Source organism: Salmo salar, chromosome ssa07, assembly GCF_905237065.1.
Source record: "Salmo salar chromosome ssa07, Ssal_v3.1, whole genome shotgun sequence".
NCBI classification, from domain to species: Eukaryota; Metazoa; Chordata; class Actinopteri; order Salmoniformes; family Salmonidae; genus Salmo; species Salmo salar.
The window spans coordinates 51,906,389-51,921,145 of record NC_059448.1 but is presented as its reverse complement, the minus strand read 5'-3'; the positions used below and the strand labels follow the sequence as shown (position 1 = coordinate 51,921,145).

The following is a 14,757-nucleotide window of genomic DNA, read 5'->3' as shown; positions in this document are numbered from 1 at the left end:
GTCCCGTGTCTGTCTGTCTGTCTCTCCGAGTCCCGTGTCTGTCTGTCTGTCTCTCCGAGTCCCGTGTCTGTCTGTCTGTCTCTGATAATCTAACAGGTCCTGTTATCGGTCCAGTTTGACACATTGAAATTGAATACCTACTCAATTGCTCAAATTAAGCAAGTGATTTTCTTTGGCGCCCCATAGTGTATAGGATGCTCCTGATGGATAACACACACACTCCCATTTGCTCTGATTAGTACAAAACATCCCACTGCTCTACTTCTTTTTCCCCACATTGCTCCATTTCTCCTTCTCTCCATTTCTCCTTCTCTCCATTTCTCCTTCTCTCCATTTCTCCTTCTCTCCGTTTCTCCTTCTCTCCGTTTCTCCTTCTCTCCGTTTCTCCTTCTCTCTGTTTCTCCTTCTCTCCATTTCTCCTTCTCTCCATTTCTCCTTCTCTCCATTTCTCCTTCTCTCCGTTTCTCCTTCTCTCCATTTCTCCTTCTCTCCATTTCTCCATTTATCCCTCTCTTTCCGTTTCTCCCCTCCATCCACTCATTTCCCCCCTTATATTTCGTCTGACATCGAGCGTTGGGGTGCTGACAGTTTTTGGGCGTGTGGTTTGTGAAGACCCAGTGAGGGGTGGAGAGTATAATGAGCATCAGCCTGTCTGAGGAGAGAGCGCTGCCTGCTCCCTGCTAGCTCCAGCTCACTACAGACCTTTCCCTTCCCTCCACTCACCCCCCTCACTTCCCTGGTTGACATTTAAGTGCTGGGAGGTGCAGTGTGTCTGTAATAGCCTGGATGTGTAACTGGCAGGCCAGTTAGAGAGAGGTGGGAATGGGGAGGAAGAGGGGGATGAGAGGGGAGAAAGAGAGGGAAGAGAAAGGGGTAGAGACATGGAAATTGGGGAGGAAGAGGGGGGAGAAAGGGAGGGTGAGAGGGAGAGGTAGGAAGGAGGGGAGGGGAGAAATAGAGGGAGGGAAGAGATGAGGAACTTGTCATCTTTTGTCAATCCTTGTCTATCTGTCCTCTTAACACCATGTTGAGGACGTAACATTGACAAACAAACACACCGTGGGTCAGTGTGTGTGGATACTGAACCGGAAAGACAACCACATGGTAGTGTACTGTAGCAGTAGTGTGGGGAGGGATCCTGTAGTCAAACACTTCAAGACTTATGCATTTACACATAACATCCAACCCCATTTAACCAAACTTGCCTAGACAGGTCAGAAAGCGTCAGAAACCCCCCACAAGGCAGCATTACTTAACATGACCCCCTCGCCTTCTCTCAACCCCCTCAGGACCCAGCTAGGAGCTGGGGAGAAAGCAGGAAACACGGCCTATGTTTGTCCCTGTTTCCACCGCAGCGTGTTGTCATTATTGTGTTTAATCAAAGTGCAGATTATGCTCTCATTAAAAAGCTTTTTACTTTGACTGTGGATACAATGCACAGAGGAGCTAGGCAAAGTCATTTGCGTCAAATGTCCCACGGGGGTCCACAGAGGCTAAGCAGCCAGAGTCTTAATCGTTTGACTTTCTCCAGTATGTCTTCGCCGCACCTGCCCTCTCTTCTTTCTCTCTCTCTCCCACTCTGCCGTCGGAGGGAAAAAACAACGCCATATTGATTTGTCTTTCTCTCCTCCCACGCTTTATGAAACAAAACGTAATGAATAGATAATTCTCCTGAATAGGCAGATTTTGGTTATTGTCTCCAAAGGGCTAATGTTGCTAAATACCCGGCACTTTGTCAGCAGCAGGGTTAGCACCACAGGGAATGGAATTTGGCTCGCACTAATTGCAAAAGATTTTGAAAATGTGTGGGAACCGCACTCTATGACGGTATTGGAGTCTTAACCAAAGACTGGTAGATGAAGTTTGGACTCGATACTGAATTAGAAAATCATTTAAAGGCCTTTTGAGGTTGTTGTTGGCGTCAGCTGAAGTCAAGAGGGAAAACATGGTCAAGTTTACTATTATACTATTCAATTATGGATCTGCTCCAGCTAATCTTGGCTGTGTTTTGTTCTAGAACTATGAAATGTTCCTCAGCTGTCCCCCAAAAAACAATCATGGTCTATTAGTTTTCTAGCTCAAAGTCACTTTCGGACTTTTCTTTTCCTAACTTTTTGAAACGCTAATTTACCTTACCTATATATTCCTGTACTTTTCCGGTCCTTTCATATGGTGTCCCTGTAAACAGGCCTCCACGGCTCAGACCAATGGGATCAGTCTGGGGGTCCTGAGTCGTCTTGGAGGTCTAACCCACTGAGTGTCTCCGCTGGGTGTAATTGTGCATGGAAAAATGAGCGCGGCGGCGGGGACCAAACCAGCGCGAAGGCCAACTGACAGTGAGAGAGCTGTTGTGCGCACATCAGCTGTGTGCGTGCGAGCTCAAGGCTCTCAGATCGATAGCAAGCACAGGGGCCTCCAATGATCTGTCTATTTAAGGACAGGAGAGAGTCTCCTTCAGAGCACCCTCCTCGCTTTCTCTAATGGAATCTCAAACCTAATCCCAATACAGTACATTAACCCGGTCTCATTTCTCCCTCCTCTTCTGTCTCCTCTCTTCTCTCTGGCAGGTGGAGGTGGAAGTAGAGAGTATGGACAAGGCTGGTAACTTCATCGGCTGGCTTCACATCGAGGGGGTCAACCTGTCGGTGGCGCTGGTAGAGAACGCCCTATCGAAGGTCCACTTCACGGCCGAGCGTAGCTCCTACTACAAGACCCTGGTATCCGGAGAGGAGGCCTCTCGTCTCAGGAAAGACAAGGTAAGTCCTCAGTTTGCCCCGTGTTTTGGTTAGTTAGCGTTTTGGGGTTATATATGGTGTGTGATTCTCTTTATTATAGTTTATAGTTTATTCTTCGTTAGTCAGCACCTCCACACAAAATCATTTTTCTGGGTGTGCGCCAGCTCATGTTTTTAATTCTAGCGTTTTGGGGTTAACAATCTTTGTTAGCCCTGAGGCCACTTTTGTTTGTTAGCACTTAACCGTTAGCAGCAGGCTTAGTTTGCATGGGCTTTAGGGCTCGTCCTAACTAGAGGTCTTCACGGATCCACCAGTACCCGAATACCGGAGACCCGATCCTGGGTCCAGATCCAGAATTCCTAATGAATCCACGTGTCTGGGTATGATCTGATATGATTGTCATGGGTCTGGGTATGATCTGATATGATTGTCATGGGTCTGGGTATGATCTGATATGATTGTCATGGGTCTGGGTATGAGCTGATATGATTGTCACGAGCTGATATGATTGTCATGGGTCTGGGTATGAGCTGATATGATTGTCATGGGTCTGGGTATGAGCTGATATGATTGTCATGGGTCTGGGTATGAGCTGATATGATTGTCATGGGTCTGGGTATGAGCTGATATGATTGTTATGGGTCTGGGTATGAGCTGATATGATTGAGGTCTGGGACGAGCTGATATGATTGTCATGGGTCTGGGTATGATCTGATATGATTGTCATGGGTCTGGGTATGAGCTGATATGATTGTCATGGGTCTGGGTATGAGCTGATATGATTGTCATGGGTCTGGGTATGAGCTGATATGATTGTCATGGGTCTGGGTATGATCTGATATGATTGTTATGGGTCTGGGTATGATCTGATATGATTGTCATGGGTCTCGGTATGATCTGATATGATTGTTATGGATCTGGGTATGATCTGATATGATTGTCATGGATCTGGGTATGATCTGATATGATTGTCATGGGTCTGGGTATGAGCTGATATGATGGTTATGGGTCTGGGTATGATCTGATATGATTGTCATGGGTCTGGGGTATGTGTAGTATAGAGAGAGAAATTGTATTATTTATGCTGCTGCTCTTGCTATTCACAAGAGTGGAGCGTGTAGCTTGTTGTTGCTGTTAAGCCAATCATAAATCATCAAATCGGCAATAGGCTACAGTCATAGAGTCTCCGTGTGTGGCAAAAGTTAGATGTGTAATCAATGGAAGAGTGAATTAAAATGACAGAATTAAAAGTTAAAGGGGAAGGATAGGTTGCAGGACAAAGAGCCAACAGGTAGTCTGACACTTAATATTCTGCAGGGAGTTGTTGTTATTTGTAACAGTAGGATTAGAATGCTCTTTCACTGCAGCTTCAGTTAGCCTAGCTAGCTAACATTAGCTAGCTTAACTAGCTTCTCCCGTTTTGATCCAGTCAAGACAGGTACTGTGTAATCATATTTGATGATAAATAACCTAGCTATGGCAACTATTAGTCTACTATGGCTTGGTTGCTGACTCTTGTCTCTCCATCCTCCCTGCTCCCTGTGTCACTCGCTCACAGTACAGTCCCTCCCCCGCCTGCTACAGCAGTACATCTCTCTCTCCTCTCGCGTTTTATCAGCTCCAGTTATTAAAGTAGCTTAATAAAATGACTTTTCTGCTGCTTCCCTCACTTGGATTGGATTGGGAACTGGATCCGACCAGGTCTATACTGAATGGGTCTAGTTGTCCTCGGGTCTGTTCGAGTCTAGCAGTCCTTGGATGCGTTTGGTCTCTATATTTAAAACATTTATTTATGCATATCTGGTCCATGTGGGAATAATTTAGACAACAAAACTTTGAAGAGGTAAGAGATGGTGAATTAATTTGGAATAGGGTTAGTATTTGTGGAAAAGGTAGGCTAGTTAGCTAGAAGACATGGACTCCAAGACTAGTTGGTATCACAAAGTCCAGTGGACTTGGGCACCATGACCAGTACTAGTTGACATCACTCAGTTCCTGTCTTAACTTGAAACAGCTAGTTAGCATGAACGCTATGTTTAGCAACACAGTTTAAAAGGCTTTTCATAATATCTGCTTAGAGACCCTGTCCTTGTGTAAGAAATCTGTTGTCACCCTGTCATCATACTATATCAATTCCTCCAAATGCATCAATCTCATCTGTGACATGGAGAAAGCCCAGCCAATGATGAGAGTGGTGAGACTGATGCTACGTCTTTGGGGAGGAGAATCGCCACATATTCCCCCGTTATCATTGACGCCTCCTTTCCCTTCCTATCGCAGGCCTTTGATGGATGGAGGCCCTCTCTCTTAGTGATCCCAATCTCTCCCTCCATTTTCATTATGCCAGATGAATTCAGTCCTGGGCCAGCTGTCTCGCCCGTCCTCTATCCCCGCTACCACTCTCTCTATCTCTCCCTGCTATGCCCAACGCTTTGGGAAGCTGCCGCATCCGCTTTTCTCCTATCATTGGAATGATCTACTGCTGGAGCCAAGCAGGGACTGTGTTCCCTGTCCTTCCTCTGAATCCATCACGGCTCTAGCAGCACTATATGAGAAACATCCGTCTGAGTGGTGGGGATAGGGAGTGAACCTGGGGCCGGAGTACCAAGTAAATCTAATCTCCCACGATGTGCCATGGATGCACGTCGTTCGCTGAGGCGGCGATGAGGAGAGAGCTCTTTTTGGCCTCCCTACCAGTCTGTCCCTCTCCATCGTCTGTCCAGGAGTACAGGCCAGATTGGCTTCCTGTTTCAGACCTGACCTGATTAAGAGCAGAGCTTAAGAGGAAAACAGTGAGATTCTCTCTTTCTCTACTTGGCCTAACCGTCAGTTGTGGCCCTCAAGGGCTGTTGAGGGCCACAACTAACAGTGATTGTGTTTTGAAGTAGGTTTCCCTGAGTGGCATTGAGCCGAAAGACAACGGCGTCACCCCCCCCCTCCCCCCAGCCACCCCTGTGTGTGTAGTGTATATATGTGTATGGGGGTGGGGCAGATGTCTGTGTGCTGTGTACATCCTGGGGGTCAGAGGAGAGGCGGAGGGGTTGTGGATATAATTAACCCTTCGGGACCTGGCGGAGAAAAAGCTGAGCGCTCTGCTTTCTTTCTTTCTTCTGAAGTGCAGCCGGGCCGTCCTTCACTAGGTGTACCATCCTCCTCTCTCGTCTTCCTCTTCTTCCCCCTCTCTCTCTTTTTATTGGCTCCCCTGGCTGTGGATATGGGAGAAATTGTTGTTGCTGTGTCAGGCGTATCCCCGACAAGAAAGGGGGCTTGGCCTAATGAAGTGGACTCTGAGGGGTCCGGAGAAATCTTCCCCTCATTAAAGTTTCCACTGCTGGGGGAGCAGGGACCGGGACATTAGGGGGGGGTGTTGCTGCTTTTGCACTTGATCCTAAAACTAAACTGCTTAGCCCGAGTGCCTTCCGTTGATATGAGGTTTTCTTTGTGCGACGACGCCAATGGGAGCAGGTCGTTACGGTTGAAATGAAAGCTCTCACAAAGTTGTCCGCTTTAGTTTTTTTCTTTATGGCCATCAGCATATTTGGGCTCGGAGATCAGCATCTCTTAAATTGATGTCTGCCTCCGTTATGCAAGACTCAGCTCAACCGTGTCCCATTTAGATAGGAAGGTCAAGGCCTGGTCACACCACATGCCTAATTCTGTTCTGCCACATCTATCTGGATGAGCGGTTGCATCATTTTGAGACGTAATGCACTGCAGATAGACTTGGCGGGTGCCGTGGTGGTCAGAGCTGTCTCTTTAGCTTCTTGCCTTGACAAATGAACCGTTCATTTTCACCCCAAACCCCTAACGTGACTTAACCACTGTCTAGAGAATAGATGGAGCACGTTTTTACTTAAGCAATAAGGCACAAGGGGGTGTGGTATAGGGCCAATAAACCACGGCTAAGAGCTGTTCTGAAGCACGACGCAACGTGGAGTGCCTGCATACAGTCCTTAGCCGTGGTATATTGGCCATCTACCACAAACCCCTGAGGTGCCTTATTGCTATTATAAAGTGTTTACTAACTGGCTCAAACCACCCAGCTTATAATTAGTGTTACGTTGTTTTAACAAAGCACTACTTTTATTCCTAAGCCCCGGCCCATTTTAATGCCTTCTCTTGTTTGTTTTGTGAAAGCATTGTTGTGTACCGGGACTTCTCTCTGGATGGTGGAAGAATGTGATTCCTGTTACGAAGCATCACTGTAAACAAGGTCTGCTGAAACACTGCCTGTTTTCTGCTGCCGAATAAGTGCCATTGCATTTGTTTATGTGTTACACTCCTACTATTCACATGCTGGGAGAGCGAGAGGGGACGGTGCTTTTTGTACAGTAACAATTCCGCTCAAAGTGGAACGGAGCATAATTTTTTTCTATTCGGGCCTAGTTTTCCGAGTTCCCAGAGAATGAGGTCGGTAAGGGCACAGGAGGGTGGTGGTGCACCTCTAGGGACAATCACAAGAACACTCACACTAACACAAAAATGAACGTGTTCTGAAATGAAGAGAGACGGGGAGAAATGAACAATCAGTTCAAAATACCAAAGCTCTCTTTTTGTTTTTGTTGCTATGCAGCCCAGTGGGTTTCATTGTCCTCCTTAGTTGTTGTTGTTGACATGCAATTCTGGCTCTTGTCGATGTTTGACTCCTCAATGGGAGTTTCCTGCCTCAGCACACCCAGCCTCAGCACACCCAGCCAGTAGGCTGTGATAGAGGAAAAAACCAACACACTGATAATTGGAGCGGCCTAATTATGAAGAAGTAAATCAAGAATCGGTCCTTGATAAAACCAGAGCCCCTGTTTCTGTTGAGCAAGAGGTTTTCTGCTGTAATTACCCGGTAGTGAAAGAGATTAGCTTCCTCTGATGGGCCTTCAGAGAGCGAGAGAGAGGAGGAGGGACGAGCAAGATTATATGACCTTCCTGGTGATCCCCCCCTATCTTAGTCCATTTATTCTGCCTTCTACAGAGACCACTCCCCATCTATCCTCCCTTTGTTCTCTCATCTTTCCCCAGTCTTCCCTCCTTCTCTCCCTAATCATCCTCGCAATACCTCTAATTAACTGGAATCATGCTTCTTCACAAATGCAGTCATGACCTTATTCCCCTGAACTTCCTTCCTTCATCTGACAGTGGGAGGGGAGGCTAGGGTGAGCTGGGCTGCGTTGTGGGCTGTACGGTTTGTGCTGTTTCGTGTGAATACCATTCTGAGAGTCTCTGGCACCTGCATTGCCCGTGACCTTTTAAGAACAGCAGAATCCCTGGGGAGGTAAAGTTCGGCCGACCGCTGTACTGTCTCGTTTCACATCCGTCCGTCAACGTGCATCCGTCTGTCTGAGAATTTAAAAGTACCCCGGGTTTGACGTTGGAACTCCTCCCAAAGCGCGTCCTTGAGGAAGACTGATTGAAGTACATAATCCTGTTTCAGCTGGGTTTTTGGGAGGAATCCAAGACTGACTCTAATGCTCCACCGCCTCAGGGGCCTGTTTGAATACCCAGAGCTACTAGCCAGAGCATCTCTGGTCCTGATGTTTGTTGGTATGCAGCAATCTTAACTCTTGCTCGCCACGACCAACACTGTCACACAAAGGGTTAAGTGGCTTGCTTCATAATCAAAAATCATCCCATTTCTCCCTCTCTCTGGTTTGTCAATTACACATAATTTTTTTAGATGTGTTGTCAGAAATAGCCCCAAAGCTTTGGAGATCTCCCCATGGCCCTATCTGCACAGGCTGATCCACAGTCAGCACATTACACACCTGGCTAAACAAGAACAAGCAGAGAATGAATCAAGATAATTGGGGTTTTAGTGAACCTAATATGCCTGTGTCTTCTTCCTGAGCACATGCTGGGGGAAGTGTGCCTTGGATTACTATATTCAATACTCTGGATTAGCCTAGCGATAGCATTTCATCTTTTTCCCTAGCATTATTACCATTTATTGGTGTTACTATGGAAAAGCGTACTTGTCTGCCCGTTTTGTCAGTCAAGGGGATTTACATGGAATCAACATAACTAGGCCGTAGCATGTGGTAATCAAAGATGACATGTAAAGAGGGCATACCGTTACATACAAGGACTTCTGTTGTTGCTCTTCCAAGGAACAGGCCGTCTCTGTCCATCTATTACTACCTTCCTCAAAGCAGCTTTAAGCCCTAAAGTGTAAATGCTTTCTGCTTCTTTTTCTCCCTCGGAGGGAGAACCTATTGCAATCACCATGGCGATATCTCAAAAACGCACTGGGGATTATTATTAAACCAGGTCATTTGGAGTCGTTTGTGAACTAATGAGCGAATTCGAGAGCCAATCCGCTTCAAATTTCAGGTGCTCCTTCTTCAATTTAGCTCCCCTTTTAACGGAAATCTCTCGCTCAGCCGGCAAGTTATTACTTTTTACTCCAGCCATTTTATTCAGGCCCGGGTCTCTTTCCTGTTAGCATTGTGAAGAGGCTCGGCACGGATGTGAAATAATTATCATTTTTTCCCTACCAAATGTCATTAGGCGGTGTGAAGAATTGAGACTAATTGCGTCTCAGGGTAGACAAGTGATTATATATGACCATTACAGCCATCACTTCTCACCGCTGTCATTGTTGCCTGCTTATTTAACAAATGGAGGGCAGTCGGTGTCAGACAGGAGCCACGGCAGCGACACAGAGAATCAAAGAAAGAGTTATCCAATTAGACACCCCCCTTCACACCAAATACCTGGAAAGCACATTGAGAGCCACTGGAAGCAGCCACAGAGGCTGTTGGGTTATTCACACAGCGCCTCACCAAACCTCTGGTTTTAATTTCCAAAGCAACCTATAACCTTTCACATAAACCCTGTTGGTTGAATCAAGTGGGTGAGCTGCTGTTGGAGTCTGAGCATGAGTGGAAGTTGACCGGCTCATCCTCTCTCCTGTCAGTCTGATGACTAGGCAGGAGCACCTGTGTTATTGACCCAAAATGGCCGTTCCCAACTCTACCCGGCAACAACAGGAAGATCATTGATTGGGTCCAAATGGACATCCTCTACAAGGACACTGCTGACATGGTACTGTTGAAGTGGGAGATGTGTCAAACATCCTGTCAGAGAATCATTAAACCCAACTGATACATGTAAACCAGGACATTTGAGATGATGTCAACATGCTACCCAACAGCACCTGCTGTTTCCCACGGAATACAACAACAACAAGAACTAAGTGGTGGGACATTGTTTTTGCGTCACCAGACTCCACATTTGGCAGATTCTTTCGGTTAGCGTCTGTCTGCGGTGGATTAGAGCGAGGGGTAATATGATGATAGGAAGTAGAACTCTACATTGTGTAATACATTCCAACTCGCATCATTTCTCAAGCGCTGGGCTCTGGCAGCTTGTTTGCATTGCGATGCCGAGTGATTCTTGGAGCGGTATCAAAACAATCTATCATAACCAGTGAACTTTGAATAAACACAAGAAAGCTCTTTACCTTTCGCTATAGCGCGAACTCTGCCTCAACTGCTAAGCCCCTCATCTTAAATGAATGAGTGTGGGCCACTGCCATCGTTGTACTCTTGTGTTTTTCTCTCTGTGTAAACATAAACTGAAGTATGAGGGGGATATGAAGGGAGACATCCTCTTTAACATCCTGTGTGTGCTTCCTGGTTGCTTTGAATAATGCAGGGCTATGGAGGGTGCTGTGTCAGGGACACAGGTTGCACTGGGTCTACTGTACTGGGAGTGAGGCTTTGAGGAAGGTTGGAAGTAACAACTAGTCTTCAGTGTTTCCCCTAGATTGTTTTGGTCAAGACGGGATGCCATTTTTTTTTTTAGCTTCTCAGAATCTCTCCGGAAACAATGCAAGCAATAGTAGGGAAAACACTGATTTTGACACAAAGGCAGTCAAAGACATTAGTTTTAATAATAATCCCAAGGTAGTCAAATATATTAGTTTTATTAATAATCCCAAGGTAGTCAAAGACATTAGTTTTATTAATAATCCTAAGGTAGTCAAAGATATTCGTTTTATTAATGATTGATTACACTGTTATCTGGTTTCCGTTATAGGCCGGCTGCTCATTAGCACAATGGCCAACCCCATAAAACATGAAACATCACACAGCCTCCTATCCCACCTCAGCCATATGTCTTTGTTTTGGTTGAAAAGCTATTTGATAAGGGCTGCGACTCATACTTAATGAAATGCCTTTGGCCCCTCAGGCGTTAACCCTGCGCAGTCGGAGTACATGGGCTGTTTATATGCTGAGGTCTGTACGCGGGCTCTGTTTGTGATGTGTGTGGCGCAGCGACATGGTCACATGCTATCCCATAGGAGCAATGCTATTGCACTACAGTAATCCTTTTGCAATAGATGGCCCTATTGTGAGTGGTGTGGTTTCAGGGCACCCCTCCTTCTGTGGGTAATCACAGCTACTCACAACAGAAATAACCCTAGTCATGTAGTAGTGGAACCATCTACCCCAAGGCTGTGTGTGTGTTGTCGGTGACAGGGGGCCACAGAGTGTGTGTAAGGACAGGGAAAATGGCTCTTTCCAGTGCCTTGACTGGTGGACACAATGGGGGATGTGACCTGTAGGAGACCCAGCGCTGTTGGCATGATGAGGAAGAGGACTTTGTCTACCACATTTAGTTCCCTATTGTGTGTGTGTGGTAGTTGTGTGTGCAGGTGAATATACATTGTGTGTCTATAGTGACTGAGTGCCCCTGCCCTCTTTCCTCTCCCTCAACAGTGTGTGCACAACAACCATCTCCCACAACACAAAGGCTAAGAGCTGACAGAGGGCATTTCATATGGCTAACACGTTATATAATCTGATTCTCTGCCCTGCGCTCTCACACACACACACACACACACACACACACACACACACACCATGAACACAGAGAGACTCACATGCACGCACATTATGAACATACACATAATTAGACCTGCATTCTCACACACACACACAAAGTATACACAAACACCGCTCCCCCAGGGACGTGGCTGTCCTCTGCAGGCGACAGGCTTGGCCCCCTGGTAACCCGCGGTGGCAGAAAGAAAGGCGGAGGGAGAAGTGTGTGTATATCTCCATCTCTCCTCCTCATTCAGACCTAGGCTGCAGCATTCTGTCAGCTCTGCCACTCTCAGCCCTCACTGCCTCTGGAGTGTGTTGTTTTTATGTGTGTTTGTGTGAGTGTACTTGTGGCTGTGAGTGCGTGCAGTTGTCTGTTTGAGTGTGTCCTTGGCCCACCACTCGCCCTTCTCCAGTCATCCGCGGGATTCCTGCAGGCTCTTACAGCCGAGGTCCTCTGGGGCAGGTTTGCGGCTGCTCTTGGTCTGCCCGTGCAGAAGGAACGCCCCCCCCCCCCACACCTTCTCCCCCCAGTTTGCTGTTGGGTGATGTTGGGGATAGGAAGTTAAGGGGGGAGAAGGGGAGCACACATTGTTGGGGGAGCGTAATGAGGGATGACATTGTGAATTACATTACTGCTGGTTAACACATGCTTGGGTATGCAGACTGCAAAAGATATACACAAACACAAACCCTGCACTGCCTGCCTTACTGCCTGCCTTCCTGTTCATGGGGGATTTCCTTTTTCTTCCCCTTCTCCTCCTCCCTTGCTCTTTTCCCAAAACCCCCCTCCCTCCACCCCCATTCATCCAAGCTGACGTAATCGGGCGTGTAAGGGTAAAGGATGCATGTTGGCGGCGGTGGTGTATTTTGTCCCTCCTGGGACACCATAGGGGATCTTCTGCCCAGGACTGGTCCTTCCTGATTTTCCACCACCTCCAATGGAATGAGATGAGTTTTGAAAGTAGCACCATGATATTATGATGTCATATTAGGTCAACCATAATCTCATAGATGGTTATGCTCCTCATTTATGGGAAATCAACAAATACATTTGTTTTTGTCGCTCTAATGACTTTTGGTATTTTTTTATTTGGATTTTATTTTTAAAAAATGTGGTTAACCCATCCATCCATCTTTGGAGGACACATATCTATTTTTTTTTTACAGCTTTTCTGCTATATATATATATATTATGTATGTATGTATGTATGTTTGTATGTGTATGTATGTATGTATGTATACAGTTGAAGTCGGAAGTTTACACTTAGATTGGAGTCATTAACTCGTTTTTCAACCACTCCACAAATTTCTTGGCAAGTCGGTTAGGACATCTACTTTGTGCATGACAGAAGTAATTTTTCCAACAATTGTTTACAGACAGATTATTTGTGGGTCAGAAGTTTACATACAGTCAACTAAGTGTGCCTTTAAACAGCTTGGAAAATTCCAGAAAATTATGTCATGGCTTTAGAAGCTTCTGATAGGCTAATTGACATCATTGAGTCAATTGGAGGTGTACCTGTGGATGTATTTCAAGGCTTACCTTCAAACTCAGTGCCTCTTTGCTTGACATCATGGGAAAATCAAAAGAAATCAGCCAAGACCTCAGAAAAAAAAATTGTAGACCTCCAAGTCTGGTTCATCCTTGGGAGCAATTTCCAAACGCCTGAAGGTACCATGTTCATCTGTACAAACAATCGTACGCAAGTATAAACACCATGGGTCCACGCAGCCATCATACCGCTCAGGAAGGAGACGCATTCTGTCTCCTAGAGATGAACGTACTTTGGTGCGAAAAGTGCAAATCAATCCCAGAACAACAGCAAGGGACCCTGTGAAGATGCTGGAGGAAACAGGTACAAAAGTATCTATATCCACAGAAAAACGAGTCCTATATCGGCATAACCTGAAAGGCCACTGAGCAAGGAAGAAGCCACTGCTCCAAAACCGCCATAAAAAAGTCAGACTACGGTTTGAAACTGCACATCGTACTTTTTGGAGAAATGTCCTCTGGTCTGATGAAACAGAAATAGAACTGTTTGGCCATAATGACCATCGTTATGTTTGGAGGAAAAACGGGGAGGCTTGCAAGCCGAAGAACACCATCCCAACTGTGAATCACGGGGGTGGCAGCATCATGTTGTGGGGGTGCTTTGCTGCAGGAGGTACTGGTGCACTTCACAAAATAGATTGCGTCATGAGGTAGAAAATGATGTGGATATATTGAAGCAACATCTCAAGACATCAGTCAGGAAGTTAAAGCTTGGTTGCAAATGGGTCTTCCAAATGGACAATGACCACAAGCATACTTCCAAAGTTATGGCTTAAGGACAACAAAGTCAAGGTATTGGAGTGGCCATCACAAAGCCCTGACCTCAATCCTACAGACAATTTGTGGGCAGAACTGAAAAAGTGTGTGCGAGCAAGGAGGCCTACAAACCTGACTCAGTTACACCAGCTCTGTCAGGAGGAATGGGCCAAAATTCACCCAACTTATTGTGGGAAGCTTGTGGAAGGCTACCCAAAACGTTTGACCCAAGTTAAACAATTTAAAGGCAATGCTACCCAATACTAATTGAGTGTATGTAAACTTCTGACCCACTGGGAATGTGATGAAAGAAATAAAGCTGAAATAAATCATTCTGTCTGCTTTTATTCTGACATTTCACATTCTTAAAATAAAGTAGTGATCCTAACTGACCTAAGACAGGGTATTTTTACTAGGATTAAATGTCAGGAATTGTGAAAAACTGAGTTTAAATGTATTTGGCTAAGGTGTATGTAAACTTCTGACTTCAACTGTGTGTGTATGTATATATATTTGTTATATATATGTATATATATTTGTTATATATATGTATATATATATGTGTATATATATTTGTTATATATATGTATATATATATGTGTATATATATGTATATGTACATATGTATATATATATGTATGTATATGTACATATATATGTATATATGTGTACATATATATGTGTATATATATATATATATAGATATAGATATATTTATATATATGTGTATATATATTTATATATATGTGGGTATATATATATAGATAGATATATGTGTATATATAGATATATGTGTGTGTTATATATATATATATATATATATATATATATATATATATATATATATATATATACTGCTCCAAAAAATAAAGGGAACACTTAAACAACACAT

At 45.1% G+C, this 14,757-nt stretch overlaps 1 protein-coding gene across 1 annotated transcript in view; it reads left to right on the top strand.

Moving 5' to 3' along the window:
* LOC100380729 (staphylococcal nuclease domain-containing protein 1) overlaps nucleotides 1-14,757 on the top strand; it is a 319,896-nt gene that overhangs the window by 207,171 nt on the left and 97,968 nt on the right. The window contains exon 17 of the mRNA XM_045722231.1: nucleotides 2,568-2,756. Coding sequence (XP_045578187.1) covers nucleotides 2,568-2,756 — 189 coding nt within the window. The remainder of the gene's footprint in view (nucleotides 1-2,567; nucleotides 2,757-14,757) is intronic.